The 16,969-nt window shown below is 31.6% G+C and overlaps 2 protein-coding genes across 3 annotated transcripts; one reads left to right on the plus strand and one right to left on the minus strand.

Annotated features, from left to right (window-relative positions):
- Positions 1–414: 414 nt before the first annotated feature.
- On the minus strand, positions 415–4,883 carry LOC110623446 (protein DEHYDRATION-INDUCED 19 homolog 3). The gene is made up of 5 exons (XM_021768394.2): positions 4,521–4,883; positions 3,674–3,816; positions 2,847–2,924; positions 2,064–2,320; positions 415–805 (listed from the first exon to the last, which is right to left on the minus strand). Exons 1-5 carry the CDS (start codon positions 4,594–4,596, stop codon positions 697–699), a joined length of 663 nt encoding a protein of 220 aa, XP_021624086.1. The 5' UTR covers positions 4,597–4,883; the 3' UTR covers positions 415–696.
- A 7,045-nt stretch (positions 4,884–11,928) lies between these two features.
- Positions 11,929–16,759, plus strand: LOC110621935 (syntaxin-43). 2 transcript variants are annotated; one of them, XM_043960521.1, is made up of 8 exons: positions 11,929–12,383; positions 13,741–14,059; positions 14,757–14,846; positions 15,272–15,349; positions 15,726–15,803; positions 15,909–15,974; positions 16,059–16,139; positions 16,252–16,759. In XM_043960521.1, exons 1-8 carry the CDS (start codon positions 12,184–12,186, stop codon positions 16,357–16,359), a joined length of 1,020 nt encoding a protein of 339 aa, XP_043816456.1. In that variant the 5' UTR covers positions 11,929–12,183; the 3' UTR covers positions 16,360–16,759. The 2 variants fall into 2 exon arrangements, with proteins under 2 accessions (XP_043816456.1, XP_021621930.1); XM_021766238.2 differs by having other exon boundaries at positions 11,931–12,383; positions 13,741–14,017.
- Positions 16,760–16,969: the final 210 nt, after the last annotated feature.

Here is a 16,969-nt window from a genome sequence, read left to right on the forward strand (position 1 = left end):
AACAAAATGTTAAAATTCATTTCCACGTGCAATGTAATTATACATCTTCGAGTAAAAAAGATTTCAACATTTAATCTTAGACTACATTTTTAATGGGACATAGTGAAACACATAAATAAAATTACGATATCTATTATTCTATTTAATTATACATAAAAATATAATAAAATAATAATTCTATCACGTAATCATTTAGCAAATAATTAGCATAAACTCATTATAATATATAAAACATATATTTCATTTATTCCTTCTATTTTTTCATCACTTGTACTTCCATTATTATTATTATTATTACTACTATTTTACTATTTTTTATGATTATTATATTATAATTCTATCACTTGTTCAACATTCATATTCACATCTCATTGAATAGCACAAAAAATGGGAATCTAGGGCTTCTGGCGTCCATAGAAAAAGCAAGGCCATTTTACTATAGGAACAGCAGGAGACGAGAGAAAGATTTTCTCTTTTTTTTTTTTTTCTTTTATGGTGACCTGAAGGTGAAAGTCTGTTCAGGTCCAGCAACTAAAGTTCACATGCAACATAGCTTTACTATTCCTACACCTTATTCAACACTCTTGCCTTTAACATACTGGCAATTTGGCATATTCACTACAAACAAACCATAGATTGTAGGGCTCTTAGTTGTAAATTGGACTTCCATAACTGCAGCGACTAGTACGATTCTCCTCATAATATGTCATCAAGAATGGCGGAAAACAACAGCCCTTGAACAAACTCACTCCTCTTCGCCTTCTCTTCCTGATCCTTGATTGACAGGGGAGATGACTTCATATTTCTGTTCCCAAAAAACAAATATTAGATATGGTTCACATGGATAAGATCCAAACCAAGTAGTTTGTTTTGCTAAACTACAAGGACTAATAGTAATTTTCTCTAATGTTCGAAAAATTACTATATTACACATTTCAACTGTAAGTAGGACCACAATACACAATAAACATAGAAATTGATCCGCTTAAAAGAAACATGAAAAAATCAGTCTCTGATAATTTCAGTGCAGCAGCATAGGGTCCGCAGAAAGGTGAGAAGTTTTGTGGAAAATGAGAAAGGGAAGGAAAAAGAAAGGCAAGTTAACGCAGTTATCTTTATTTTGATAAGAGGGTGACGGAAAAATGAGAGGGAAACCTTCTATTGTTTGGTTTTGGGTGAAACTAAGAAGAAGAAAGAAAATGAAAGCTATCAGAAGATAAGATAAAGGTAGGGATAACTAAAAAAAATATTAATATAAAAGAGATAAAGCTATAAGGAAATTCCAAATTGTTCCTATTGTCTCATTAATCTTCCCTCCCCAAATATTGAGGTGCAATTGAGGGGAATCGCAGGTTATTGAGTACCTAAAAACACCCGTTCCCCCACCCCCCAAAAAAAGAAAATTTAAACCCATGAAACAAAATGATTTGGTTATTTATATGAGTAGGCAAGCTGTAATATCAAATGCAATCCAGCAACAGCAAATACTAAACAATCACAATTTATCATCTAATTTGATAATGCGAAAATTCAAAGCTTCATGCCATGGAAAATATATATTCTCTGAGTATATAAACCCAAAATGCTTAACCAATGAGGTATGGCTTAACAGTTGGAGGCATCTAAAAGATCAGATATTTAGGAAACATGTTGTAGGACATAGGCCATTTTCTAAACATCCACAATAGGCACATCCTCACTTCCGCTGCAGATCATCATCCATAATTTTGATCTCATACCCACACTGAAGAATTTGCAATCTTATAACATCAAGCAGTTGAACTTGCAAATTAAAGATTATGAATATTGCATCAGAACATCCTTATTCTGTTATTCAATCATCCATTAAAGGAAAAATGCCCTCAAGAGATGCTCTTTTGATTACTTGAAGGCATAAACATTGTTACAGTAATGCCAATTATTTTTTCCTTTGATATTGCTCCTAAATATCATATAACCTGGTGGGTCTTATTAATGACCGTGTAAGAGTATATGCATGATATCCTACCATATGACCAATTAAAATGCAGCAGAAAAGTATACAACATAACCAGCTAACATACCGTGCTGAAACATTCTCATCTAAGCTTTTCTTAGCTGAGCTTGTTTCACTTGAAAAAGAAGGTTGAGCACTTCCAAAATCATCAGCCATAGGCAAAATGAATGAAGACAACAGTGGATCAGGTGCTACATTGGTTGAGGAAACTATACATGAAGAACCCCCAAAAAGAGATTGTAGATTTCCTTCTCGCAGCTCTTTCCTCAATAATGTAAGTGTAGAATGATGTCCACCTTTTCGTGATTTCCTCTTCCGCTGCATGTAATCACTTGTTAAGGAAGTCAATGCATTAGGCCACACAAGGATTATATTTTAACACAATGGATTTTTACAGACTAAACTATGCAATCACAATAATGCAGGCTAATAAGACACTTTTGACATATGAAATAACCTATAACATTGGAAACCGTAATGGTTCATCTTTAAGTGAAAAATGAAGTTAAAATGAAAATCACAAGACAATGCCATTCTCAAAAGAAGTTGAATTCCCCAATAATCCATTCAATACAAGGCATCCCTGCTTGTTTTACAGCCAAAGCATCAGAAATAATCATTTCTGCAGAAAGCAAACAAGAAAACCACCCTGTATCACATGTTTCAATATGTCCGACCAGGTTTTGCTAGAAAGAAAAAGAAATTGACAGTAATACGGAAATATGAAAAGTCTAGAAAGGGAAAAAAATAGGATAATTTTAATTTTTCAACTCTCTCAGATGCACACACATCACACAAAGAGCATCTAAAGGAGTGTGACTTCTAAGCCAGCAATATTGAGGAAGGATATCTTGAATATATTTCCATGTTGTAATGTTATGTGCGCAACCATATCAACCCCCACCCTCATTGCACAAACTGGACAAACCTGTATTAGACAGCACAAATTATAAGCAAAGTTGACCTTCAAAAAGATCTCATCATCAGAAAGAAACATGCATTCATCCATTATTATGTAACAAACAAAAATCTGTTCCTCAAAATACAGTGCCTGATAAATGAAACTTATATACGATAGGAACTTAGTTCTAATATTCCAGAGAACTGGAAAAAAGAATGCTAGTCCTATTAGATACTGTAATCCACCCTATCCTACAACAATATTCATACCAAAGGCTGGAACCACAGCATGATTTATAACAAAGTTCTTAGGTGGGCAGTCAAACCCCATGCCTATCAGCTAAGTTAACCTCAACACAAACTGAAGTCAGCAAAATCAAGGTTCATCTCATTACTAATATTTGTATTTGTATGCATCAAGAGACAAATAAACCATGTATAATATAGAAAAAATTGATTTCCTAATCATCAAACAGAAGATACTACGGCTAAAGGAATACTACTGCACATGACAATAATGCATAGAATCCAGCTCAACTTCATAAAACTTCAAAGGCCAGTTACATATGCAAATTCCTTGGCTGCTCAACTTAACCCAACTTGTTGGAATTCAAGGCTACAAAATCAAGTTGGCTACGCTAATGCAGATATTTTATGAGCCTGAAAACAACTATTTTATATTAACATATAATTTTGGAATCATAACCATGAAGTAGCATTCTGAACCATGCACAAGAGCGTAATACAATATTGGGATTCAGCTATTAAAGGAGATACCCCATTCTTTGCCTCCACAGGATGCTCATCATCAATGTGGCAGCACAAGCCAACAATATCAAAATATTCTGAACAGAATGGGCAAGGAAACTCCTCCCTTATATCATCATCTCCATCAATTTCTTCAAAACCTATAAACATATCTGCAGTTGCAGCAACAATTTAGTTCTAATTTAAGAGAAAGCTTCAACGATCACATATAGAGATGCTCAACCTCCATTTGACAAATCAGTGATAAGGGAAAAGAAAACAGAACAAAATTGATAGAACCAAATATCTGGTTCTCAAAGCTTGCTAAAAAATTCTTTGCCTCTTTTTATGCAAAGTGGCTTATACTCCCCATTTTTCCATATATTGGTAATAGGAAGCTTAAGCTCCATAGATTCAGTAAGGCTCAGATAAGGATAAGGATATTTATATGATCTCAGAACATATTGTCAAAGCTTTAGTTACACTATGTTTTAGTTAACTCAGAATGAAAATAGAAAATAAGCCACAAGCTAATATCTATCTCATATTCAGTTGAAACAAAATTAAATATATTTGTGACTAAGATTCTAAACCTTATGCTATATTAGATATGTCTTAATGCAACCAAAACTCCTATTGAAATTCACTAGCAAATTTGATTGCAATACAGCCGATCAAAAATAGCCTTAGTTCTTATCTTATATATAAAGCAGTAAACCCATCATAAAAAACATAACAAAAAAGGGGATAAGTCCAGGTTTGATTATCTTATATATAAAGCAGTAAACCCATCATAAAACCAAAATTTAACAGTTTGATTCATTTTAGTACCCTTTCGCATTATATCCTCAGTATCCAAATAGACTTAAAAGCTCACCAGATCGCGATTGAAGGACTGATTGATATCGCTTAGAGGCAGAAGAGAGACGAGCGCTCCACGAATCAGCATCCATAGCTCCCTTTTTAAAGACAAATAGAGTTCCAAAATCCCAAGAGAAATCGCAAAAACCAGTGGAAGGAGTGCGAAATTGATCGATTATTGAAGCAGTGATTATAAATTTTTGTTGGGTATTGTAAAGAAGAAAATTAGAAATTGAAAAGGGAAGTGATGATATCGATAAGGTAGAGCTAGGTTTATGGGAGGGGCTCGAAGGAGTGAGATAATGAGGAGTTATATTTTGTGTGTCCCTCTTCTCTCTCGTGGGTGAATTTCGCTCAGAAAGGGAAAGGGAGAGTTATATGTCTTTCGCTCTTCAATTTTATATTTTTCTTTTCTTTTCTTTTCTTTTTTTCTGAAAAAAATAATAAGTAAATTACATAAAATATTATTTAGGCATAATTTGAGTTGTACAGCTGCTCAATCCATTAACGTTTTATAATCAATTTCTAATATCATAATTTACAATAAAATTTATAATTATAAAAATTATAAATTAAATTTTCTTAATAACTAATAAGTCACTAGTAATTTTCATTACTATATATGATATATAAAAAAAAAACAGACAATTTTAGTTGTTTTATCCATTTATCAGTATCATAATTATTATTGGAATTATTTAAAATGGTGTTTCTATTTTATGTAATATAATATTGTTTTATATTATAGAATATTTAATATAAGTAGCTTTTTAATAATATATTTTTTTATTTCAATTATTTTTTATAGTAAAAACTATTATTTTAAATTTATTGTTATTATAATCCAGTTATTGTGCGTAACTTATTTTCTTTTAACGTTAAAGATAAAATTTAATTGGATAATAATAGAATTATTTAATTTTAGGATAAAATTATCTGATAATAATAAATTAAAAATTGTATTATAATTATATTTTATAATTAGTTTTAATTAAAATTTTAATTAATAATAAACTTATTTATTATTTTTTTAATTAATTAAAATAAAAAATTCATAACAAATATAAATATAAATATTTTATATATTTTATTATTTATTATTTCACTCGCCTTTGTATATAATATAAATTATATGTAAACAATAAATAATAAAAAAATATAAATTTATTATAGATAATAGTTCAATTAAATTAACATTTAATTTTTTATTTAATTTTTAAATATAATATATTATAAAATTTTATTTTTTCATAACAGATTAAAAATATGTTACTTTTTATTAATATTATTGTAAATAGTTTAATACTTCTTACAAAATCTATTTAATTAAAAAGAAAAAATATTTTTTCTATAAAATAGTTATAATTTTAACTAGTTAGAATCACTTTTTTTTTCTTGAAAATTTTTGAATTATAATAAAAATAATTATAAAAATTTAAATAGAAATATATTAAGAATTTAAAATTTTATATAAATTATACAATTAATTTAATTAATTAATATTAATTTAATTTATTTAAAAATAAATAAATTATCTACTATAATTATTATTTTTTATCAAATTTAATTTATATAAAATAATTAAAATTATTTATTAAAATAATTTCATCAATAAAAATATGCAAGTAACATGATATAATAATATTTGGATCTGATGCCCGCTTTTGAGTCTAAATATAAAATACCTTGAAGACTTCTTGTGAAACGGGGCTCACGTTCAGTCGTGTGGCTCGGTAAATGTCCACTTTATGACTTAGGTATAAAATATCTTATTTAATGGAATTAACACTCGAATTATGACCTGACGGATACTCGTCTTATGGTCTTGGTATAAAATATCTTATTTAGCGGTATTAACACCCAGATTATGACATGACGGAACCCACTTTATGGCCTGAGTATAGAATCTTTTGTTTAATAGGACTAATACTCGAATTATTGCTTGGCAGAAATTATTTAGTGGGACTGATACCCAGATTATGACCTAGTGAAATCCACCTTGTGGGCTGACATAAAATGTCTTGTTTAATGGAACGAACATTCGGATTATGGCATAACGGAACCCGCCTTATGACTTGACATATAATTTCTTATTTACTGGGACTAATGTCCGAATTATGGTCTCGCGTAATCCACCGTGTGGCCTTTAATAAGCTCTTTAATCTTTTAAAAAAAGCAACTCCATCGTTCCTTTTCACTGAATAACACAACATATGAAAAAATATATCATTAACTGTTATTGATAAAATTTTTTTAAATTACGAACATTTCAGGAGTGAGGAATGACTCAGCCCTTTAACTTGGTGGGCTTATAAGATATTGGACCAGTAACCTTTGAGACTCTAAATGGTCATTTTCAGTTTTCGCCTAACTTACCAGATTCGATATTACCGCCTGTTATATCTGTTCTTTTAAATATTAAGTTCAATTTAAATTTTTTTTTCTTGATTTAAAAGAATTTATAAATAGGACAAATGAGTATCAATTTCACAAAAACCTTAACTTTGTTTAATTTAGATGACTAGTAGAATAAGAAAAATAGTTTAAATCAAAAAGAGAGAAGAAGAGAATCGTTGTTTGGAGAAATTGATTTAAAAATAAAACTAAAAGAAGAAAAAATAATGCAATTAAGGTGGTAAAACAAATAATCAAGTTAAAATTCAGCCGAAGGTAATCAAAATTTAGAGGTTGGCAATTGATCATTGGTTAGAAAGATAATTCATTTTATTATTTATTGTTTGGTTATAGTGATTAAATACGCAAATCCCATCAATTCTTTCTTATGATTAAATTAATTCGCTATGCGCTTAAATTAATTTATAGTTAACTAATAACCCCAACATACGTGTAAATTTAATTAGTTAAATGCTTTAAGAGAGAAGAACATAAACTTTATTAATAATAACACGCAAATTATTTAAATTAAATCAATTAATTTCTTAACATAAATGAATATATTAATTGCTACTCGTTATTAATTCAATTAAACAATTATAAATTTAATTAGATTAATTAGCAATATGTTGTCTTTTTAAGAGATTCAATAGGTCTCTTGAATTTCTAAGAGCACAACAATAAAAGTGGTGTTTTTCAAAAATAAAAATTAACTGAAAATAGAAATAAGATGAAGAGAAGTTAAGAACATAATCCCACAACTTTGAATAAACCTCAGTTTTGATTAATCTTCAGCTGAAAAGAAATGTTTAGCCTCTAAGGGTTATAATAAAATTTGCAAAGAAATATAAAAAAGAGAAGAAGAAGAAGGCGGCTAGACGGGGTCAAATATGAGAGAGGAGGAGAAGAGAAAAAATATGAGATGTCTAGATTAATTCTAGGGCATCCTTTATATAAACTTTTCTCTAATAAAAAAGATAAATATTAACAATTTAAAAGAAATTCTACTACACTTATCTTATCCCAATCCTAATATGATTATATTTGCTTCTATCTAAAACTGATCTGGGCTCTGTACGGCTGGAAAAATCGGAATTACAACCGGTAAATTTGAATTCTGGAGTCTATTTGTCACCTTAGACTACAGCCTTGGGCAAGATTGTACCCTCCAGTCAAAAAAATTTCTAATTCAGCTTCTTTTTGTTTCTTTTCTCAATTTATGCTCATAAATCTGTCCAAAATTAAATTATAAGTAAAAATCAATTGTTTTCATCAAGATCATAATAAAATCATGGAATTTAATATGGAAAAAGTAGTGAGTTTTGCAATTCATCAGTCTCCTACATTAAAGATACGTGTCCTGACTCTACTGTTGAACATTCAGGACATCTTCTGCGACTTGTTTATTTTTTCCCTTACCATCGCTGGCTTCTCTTGCAATTACATAAATAACCCCTACAGGTTCACTGTCAAGAGTGGTTTTGTGAGTTGTTGCCTCGGGCTCAGGTCTTCTCTTCCCTACTCTTTCTACTAAACTTTCAAAGTGCGTTGTCCCTTATTAACCTCTCGATCTCGTATTTCAATTATCAGTACTCCTACGTTGTATGTCCATAGTTTTCGTGAAAGCGACAATACTTGCTCTTGTCTCGCCTTTCATCTCTCTCAGGGTTCAGCTTGAGAGGCCATCTGACCTTATTGTCATTTTTCCTGATCCACATTATAATACGTGTTCGTAAGTTATTCAATAGAGTATAATTCTCATACTTACTTTGGTCATCCTTTTTCGGGAGACTAGGTAACTTCTGTGATCTCTTTCATATTCTTGCCTCTCTGACTTTTGGTTTTGCTTTTGACTCGTCCTTTTATCCTTTCTCAACGTTTAGACTTCGTCATCCAGTCTGATGTACTTCTAGTCTTTGTCCATTAGCTATTGGTACGTAACGGCTGGATTCTTGATGAGGAAATCTATGAATCCTTTATTCAATATTTCACATGCTATTTCATAATTTAAATCCTCCACTTGTATTACTTCTGCATTAAATCGTGAGATAAAAATCCTTAAAACTCGCTCTCTCCTTGGCAGATCTTTCGCAAGTTAGAGGAGAGCTTTTTAGGATGTATACAAGTAATAACTCTAGATTTAAATAATAAACGAATTGTGTAAAGTTCCGAATTAAACCTGAGCTCAGATGTTGGTACTATTCCTAAGCCAAACCTGTGAGTGTTGGTAGAAACACTCGGCATAACACGAAGTCGTTGACATTCTGAAATTGCATGGTTGTTATAAAGATTGCCAGGTGACTTATGGGATATGCTGTTCCATCATATCGTCCAGGCCAAAATCCTATCCCTGCTCTTTCTAATACCTTTGAACAGCTCATACTAGCTTCCAGTCGACGTTTTTTGGAGCATCGTCTGATGACTCTTCTTTCTCGAACTTGGCCTTTCCTTTTGCCTGCATCTGGATTACCTTTGTCCAAATCCTTAGAGGCTTCCTCCCTTTCCCTGGGAGCCATGAATGATGCCTCTCCTTGAGTTTTGTATTGCTCGAGAGTTGCTTGCAACCTTTTGATGTGTTGGAGCATTTGCTCATTGTTCATTGTTGAGATCTACTTCGTTGACCATAGATGGTGTGTTTTATCCACTGCCAGGAGCGGAAGAAATTATAGCACCCTCATTGGTAGTAACCTTAGCAGCAACTCATGAACTGCCAACCATTTCGAGAGAGAGAAAGAAAGTTTTCTTTTTAAGAGAAAAGGGAAAAGAGATTGATTTTAATCCAAATGAGCATAGAGAATTCAATAGATTTCTTGGTAATGGAACTAAATGATATCGCTGAAACGAAACTGTATTGCGATTGGTCACCCTACAAGAAAGAGAAAATGAGGTGGTTGACGCCTATGGCAGTCACTTCGACGCTCAAATCAATAATTTGAAGAAAATGATGAATGTAATAAATTGTTTAGAACTAAAGAGTAGTTGTGTAAGAATGCGTACCTTAATCTCTGCCATCATTAATTTTTATATTATAAGAAGATGGAGTTAATTATAGTATCTCATAAAAATCCGGTTGATATAGGTTAATTGATAGGAAATCCCGTAATTATAGCATAATCGAGATATACTGGATTGTGTTTTCTAATGATAACTTTCCGTGGAGTCTCACCTTGCATTGGAGAAGGTGAGTCTTGACGAAGAGATGAGATTTGAAGTGTCCGGATCTTCTTTTTCCTCAATGGAACTGAATATCATCTTATCAGATTTTTATTCTTGCCACGTGACTCTATCTTTCAAGTGCCATGGACAATTATTATGTTTTCTCATTAAGTGTTTTATTTTATTTTTTAAAATATTTAGATAATATAAAAATAGATTTAAAATTAGGATAAATTTTAAATTAAAATAATAAATTTAGATATTATTTTAAACTCATTAATCAAATTAAAATAATTTCATAAATAAAATTAAAAAAAGTACTTCTTCCATCCATAATTTTTTGTCTATATTTTTTTATTTTTTAAAAATTATTATGTAACTTTTTTTAACTATAATAATATATAAATAGACTATTATAATTTTATTTAATTTTATTTAATTTTTAAAAACTCTCAAATATCTCTTAGTATTTAATAAAATTTAATATATTTAAGATAAATATAATTAAAAAATTAAAAAAAATTATATTTTTAAATATGTATCAAAATACAAAGTGAATAAAAATTATAAGATGAATAGAGTATTTAAATAAATTTAGAGTGTTACCTCTCTTCTTCACACATTTATATATATTATAGATATAGAAATTTAAATCTTATCTAAATAAAATATAATCATCGTCAGATTATATATACACATATTAAAATTTATATAAAATTAATTATATATATATATATATATATATATAAAATAATGAAAACGAATATTAATAAAAAAAACCTTATTTTTAAAAATTATTATACTTCTTATAATATTTTACTTCAGAGTGACTACAATTTTGATTATTAATAAATTATAATATAAACTTTTTTTCATTTACTTTTGCTAAAAATTTAAAAATATTTTCCATTTGACAATAATTTTTATAAACCGATTCAAGTTTATTTTTAAATGAGTTAAAATAGAAAAATATTTTTTCCTAACTCTAAAAAATTGTTTTTAATTTGCTTGACCGACATTAACAACCAGCCTTCATGAGTTAAGATAGTATTAAATTTTTTTCCCTCACTCAAAAGTTTGAGCTTTTATATCTTTATACTAAAATTTTATATTTTTTATTTTACCGCTTAATTTTTCTCTTTTATTTCTTTAAAAAAATTTAAAAAATTTATGCAATACGGTCATTATATTACAATAGTTATATATTAATTATAGAGTATTTACATAAAGAACATACAACAGTTTATTATAAAACTTATTCTGCATTTTTAAAGGTGGATACAGATAAGGAGAGAATTAACTTTCAACCTCTCTTTTGATTTCTCATGCTAGTGTATACATATAAACAGAAAGTCATTTAATTTTTTTATAGGCCATCCAAAAATAATCTATTTATTTTATAATCATATCATATATATGTAAAGTATTAAAATTATTTATTTGGGTAGCATCATACTACCAAAGAAGTCTCTAAATATATAGATAATGAGGGTAGTTAACAAAATTCTTAATCGATTCTTTATATAATTTTGGCCCGTTGGCCCTCAAAGAATGTCTTGGCTTCGCTACTGTCTCCGTCCGCTCGACCGATTGAACATTTTAAATTTTATGGTCTTGCGCTCCCTGTGGCGTTTAGTCTCCTGATAAGCTACATTTTAGTTTGGCTTTCAGGCGACCATCTTCTTCAACGGGCGTTGTAGTCTCAAGATTGTCAATTTTTATTTAGGCTCGAGTCTTACGTACTGGGTTGGGTTATTGTGGAAATAAATAAAAGACCGGAGACTCTTAAACCCGACCCGATCCGATCCATAAGTAATACGGATCATGGACCCCACATCGCCCCGCTTTAAACAGTTGGACCAACAACCAAAAGCAAACAAGTGTCTTTGTTTTTTAAATTTCATTATTTCCCCTTAACTAACGCCCAGACCGACTCAACATTCCCAGCTTCGCCGTGCGCGTCGAAGTCGTCCTCGCCGCCACCCTAAGCGCCTCATCCTCGATCTCCCACGATTCCACCTCCAATCCTGTTTCTCAGATATTAATTATGAGAGAAGATATCTCAATAATTGCAGATCTGTAGCTTTTTTTCTCGATTTATTTTTTAAGAAAATTGGCAGATTTTGGTTATGGCAACGAGGAATAGGACCATATTATTTAGGAAGTATAGAGATGCGTTGAAGAGCGTTAGAGCTCCGGCGAGTTCGTCGGCTCATTTGACAACATCCAAAAATTCCGGCGGACGACCGGTGATCGAGTTAGTGAGCACGTCGCTTCTCCAAAATCGCTCTTATGCTCCACTTAGTACTGAGGATCCCGGTAACTCTAGGTACGTCTATATATTCTTGTTTTTAATTTTATATAGTTAAATGGAAAAGTGAATTTTATACTTAGATTTAATCTTCGGAAGTTGGAGATCTGTGAGCGCCTTTTTTTTTTTTTTCTTACCAATGTCATATATGTATAAGTTGGAGTGAATTTCGTTTTTCGTAGAACATTTAGTCTCAGATTTTTGATATCTGAATCTGCGGAAGATTAGAAGAATGTGGCTTGAATTAGTAGCATTATTTTATTAGGTAGGATTTATGGAATGTAGAATTCAATATCACATTGATGACACATATGGAATTGATTTGGAATAGACATGCAAGATCATGAGAATTTGAGTTGCAGCCAGAGTTTTCTTTGAACAAAGTTCAAATGTAAGGTTAATCTTCCAAAATTTTTTCCCATGCGGCCCTTTTCCTCTGATTCCTAAGTTTTTGACCTAGGACCTAACCAGGGGACAGTGTTCCAGAGTTATTGGAAACAACTTAGACTCAATGTGATCTGTTGGTGGCTATAGGTTACTAGGTTTGCAGAACACTTGCTTCATTTGATATATGGATTGGTGGCTGTAGGTTTGAAGAAATAGCAGTCTAGTTTTATGAATGATGATTGGTGTTCTCATGGACTAAATGTAAGATTTTTCCACAAAGGTGTCTCAAGAGGTTGGGATTGGTAGAAAAAAAAAGTGTTGGTATTTTCATTAGCAAGTGGCTTGAGAGCTTAAAGATGTTTTATACTGCCTCTTGTTATCCTCAAATGTTGGATTTGAAATGATAGATTTGTTTAGGGCTGCTTTTGTGGATAAGTTTTATGGAAATTATAGCAAAGATTTTCAGATTGAGTGTTGGCAAAGTTTATATCACAGGCACACTTATACGGACAGGAGCAAAGACAAATAGAGAGAGAAAAAGCTAGATGTAGATAATTTTTACATGGACAGGCGAAGGGCCTATAGCTATAGAGCCGCCTGCATTTTTTTTTCCTTTTTCACTAAAGGAGGAAAGTAGGACTGCCTTGCAAAGTCTTTTGTTTTCTCTTTACATGGAAGTGTAAGAGAAAACCTGAATGGGCCAACAAAACTATGTTAGTTTTCTTGGACCTTTAAAGGTCTTTGTCATTTATGAATATGGGCCTCAAGCTTAATATGAAGAAGTGGGATGATTGTTTGAAGATGATTCAATAATATGGGGATGATTTTATTTCAAGTTGTTGCTACATATGCATACAAATTGAAATTCTTCAGGAAATTTTGTAAATGTTGCTGAAAAATTTTTGGATACTTTATTTTCATCTGTATACATGACCTTGTGCTGTAAAATGTCAGAGGAGAAAGATTAAACATTCTTTTCTTGCTGCAGTAAAGGTGCACTCACAGTTGGTCTACCACCAGCTTGGGTGGATGTATCTGAAGAAATAGCTGCAAATGTGCAGCGTGCACGCTCAAAAATGACCGAGTTAGCCAGGGCTCATGCTAAAGCTTTGATGCCTTCATTTGGAGATGGTAAAGAAGATCAACGCATGATTGAGGCTCTAACTCATGAGATAACTGATCTTATAAAAAAATCAGAGAAGAAATTACAAAGACTTTCAGCAGCTGGGCCTTCTGAGGATTCAAATGTGAGGAAAAATGTACAGGTATGTTGTTTTAGTAGCTGCAACATTTTGTGCCTAGTTCTGGTGAGTTTCCTAATTGATCTCCATTCTCTATTTATGCAAGAGCATGGTCAATTGATTTAATTACTTCATCACTGGCTTGCTGCCTTGGTTCTTAACATGATTTTTAATCTGAGTCATTTATAAGTGGCTGGATGTGAACTCAAAGAAGAATTACACAAAGGGTAGCTTCAATATTATGTTTTAAGTGATTCTCCATCATCTCTCTCTCTCTCTCTCTCTCTCTCTCTCTCTCTCTCTCTCGCATTGAGGTTATGAAATGAGTTCTTCCTTCAAGTCTGATTAAGTTTTTCTTAATATTTTTATTTTACTGTATTTGGCATCTTAACCATTCACAATCTCTTGTTTTAGTTGCCTGGTTAATTGGTTAGGTTAGTGTTCATATGTCTTCATTTTTGAACTGGGACATTTCCGGTTTCATACATTGAGCAAATATATGTACTTCTGCTCTTCCATTCGTTCCTCCTTTGGTTGATGAGTTTACTCATGTTAAGTTACTTATTCCTCAAATCCTACATCTGCACTTCATTGTTGAAATTGATGATTGCTAGCAACATGGTGGATATTTTTGAATTTACTAATTCCAGAGTTTTGCATCATTGAACTTCACATTATTTGCACATATATATGAAAGATGTACCTCTTTGACAGGGTGAGTTAATCTTATGCACTATGCTTTTTTTTTTTTTAATATTTGCAGCGCTCTCTTGCCACCGACCTTCAGAACCTTTCAATGGAACTTCGTAAGAAACAGTCAACGTACTTGAAGCGCCTCAGGCAACAGAAAGAGGTTTATATCACTCTTCTTTTTCAACTATTAAATGGAAAAGAAACTGATTGTGACAGGCAGAGAGAGAGAGAGATATTAAAAGCTTCAACTCCTTATCTGACCACCTTTGTTCTTTAGTTTTTGGTGCTTGGAATTGTATGTCTTGGTCTTTAGCATGCCAAGGGAAGCTACATTTTCCCATTCTGCTTATTGAGATCTCTTTCAGCTTAGGTAATAGGTATCGAGCAGGAACCAGGAAGTTGCTTCTAAAGCATATGCTTCCTCAGTTTCTCATGTTGTTGTTTTGTTTATTGATGCATATCAAGGAAACATCATAGAGTTCTGCTATTTATCATAACAGACTAGGATCTCTTTCAGCTTTAGGTATTGAAGAGTTAGCCGCTTCTAAAGCTTGTGGTTTTCACTGTTTTTTTTTGTTGATGCAGGGTCAGGATGGGGTTGATTTAGAGATGAACCTAAATGGTAGTAGATCTGGAATAGATGATGATAATTTGGATTACATGGTATGCAGTTTTCTGACACTCCCCTGCTTATTATTTTTGTTGTTAGACTTGCCAGTTAGCTCGGGAAATGTTATCCAAGTAATTATGTAGGGTCAAATTAAGTTGAAGTGTTTAAGCTTTTACCCGTCATTTGGAATAAATTTTTTGCTAGAGTTTAATTCAATTGATTTCTTTTCTATAAGTCTCTTGTTTGGAATACAAAAATTCTTTTTTTTTTTTAATTTAAAAAATTTTCATTTTAAATCAAGTTGAAATCCGACATAATTTTGGAAGAATTCATTTGAATTTTTTCCTTACAAACTGAATCATGTCAAATCAAGCTTGTCTTCCCATCTTGGTTGAATACTGACAGAGTATCCTGTACAAATGACATTAGGTGTTTAATGAGCGGCAAATGGCCAAGCTGAAAAAGAGTGAGGCATTCACAGCAGAAAGAGAAAGAGAGATCCAGCAGGCTAGTGATCTTTTTCATTTCATTTTTTTTTATATTAAAGCTAACCTGACAATATCTTCTTTATTAACTAAAAGAATTATTCCTTTAACTATTTCTGATTTGTAGGTTGTTGAATCAGTAAATGAGCTTGCTCAAATTATGAAGGACTTGTCAGTACTTGTAATAGACCAGGTGAGGAGTTGTATTTAGCTATCCTCTTGTGCCAAAACCTTCTGTTTCATGTCACCGTTGTTAATTTTATTAATCTCCAAGCAGGGCACTATTGTTGATAGGATAGATTACAACATTCAGAATGTTGCAACTACAGTTGAGGAGGGTCTTAAACAGTTGCAAAAGGTGCCTTTCTTATCCTCATTGGTGATTTTCTTTTAGGATCTACTCTCTCTCTCTCTCTCTCTTGCATATGTTTCTTATAGCGATGTTTCATTAAATGAATTGGGCACTGCAGGCTGAGAGAACACAGAAACAAGGAGGGATGGTGATGTGTGCAACAGTGCTTGTTATCATGTGCTTTATCATGTTGGTGCTACTAATCCTCAAGGAGATATTCTTGTAATTTATTAGAACTTTCCAACATTTGCCCATTCTTATCATTGCTCCTCTGCGATTTTTACACACTCGTTGATGGAGACGTGTTGTGTGGCAGAGGAATGCTAGAGCTTTAAAATTGCCCCATTTTATACCAGATAAATCAACTTCTACCTTTTTTTTTTCTTTTTTTAATCAAAATTTTGTAAGGGGGAAGGGTCTATACTGGGGAATGAATGCCCTGGAAATGTATAGAGCTGATACTGGATCTGGTTCTTTTGTCACAGACCGATCATTGATTCTTTTTTGATTTTCCAAGGGAGGTTGGTGGCTTGGTTTCACCAATGCCTCTGCTTACATAGGAGAAGATGTTTTTTGATCGTTTGTATCGACTTTTAAATTAGATATAAAAGTGAAACGCATCCAACTATACTTCTCTACATTTATTTGCTTGTATGTGTCCTGTCTGGAAGAGGATGAATTAACTTAAAATTAAAAATTGTTAATTGTTTCTAAAGCTGCTGTCAAATGCTTCGAAAATGTAGTTTAAGCTACTACAAGAGTTAACATAGAGTTAATATTAATTTTCAAAAAAAAAAAAGAGTTAATATAGAGTTAATATTTCACAGTATTTATGA

This window comes from Manihot esculenta, chromosome 9, assembly GCF_001659605.2.
Source record: "Manihot esculenta cultivar AM560-2 chromosome 9, M.esculenta_v8, whole genome shotgun sequence".
Taxonomy (NCBI): domain Eukaryota; kingdom Viridiplantae; phylum Streptophyta; class Magnoliopsida; order Malpighiales; family Euphorbiaceae; genus Manihot; species Manihot esculenta.

Excerpts from the sequence above, each read along its gene's own strand:
- LOC110623446 (XM_021768394.2), bottom strand. The coding sequence starts at position 4,596 with ATGGATGCTGATTCGTGGAGCGCTCGTCTCTCTTCTGCCTCTAAGCGA. Across the intron at positions 2,925-3,673 it reads CTGTGGAGGCAAAGAATGGG|GTTTGTCCAGTTTGTGCAAT; the intron begins GTATCTCCTTTA and ends TGTCTAATACAG. Across the intron at positions 806-2,063 it reads GATGAGAATGTTTCAGCACG|AAATATGAAGTCATCTCCCC; the intron begins GTATGTTAGCTG and ends TTTTGGGAACAG.
- LOC110621935 (XM_043960521.1), top strand. The coding sequence starts at position 12,184 with ATGGCAACGAGGAATAGGACCATATTATTTAGGAAGTATAGAGATGCG. Across the intron at positions 14,060-14,756 it reads ACATTTTGTGCCTAGTTCTG|CGCTCTCTTGCCACCGACCT; the intron begins GTGAGTTTCCTA and ends TAATATTTGCAG. Across the intron at positions 14,847-15,271 it reads GCCTCAGGCAACAGAAAGAG|GGTCAGGATGGGGTTGATTT; the intron begins GTTTATATCACT and ends TTGTTGATGCAG.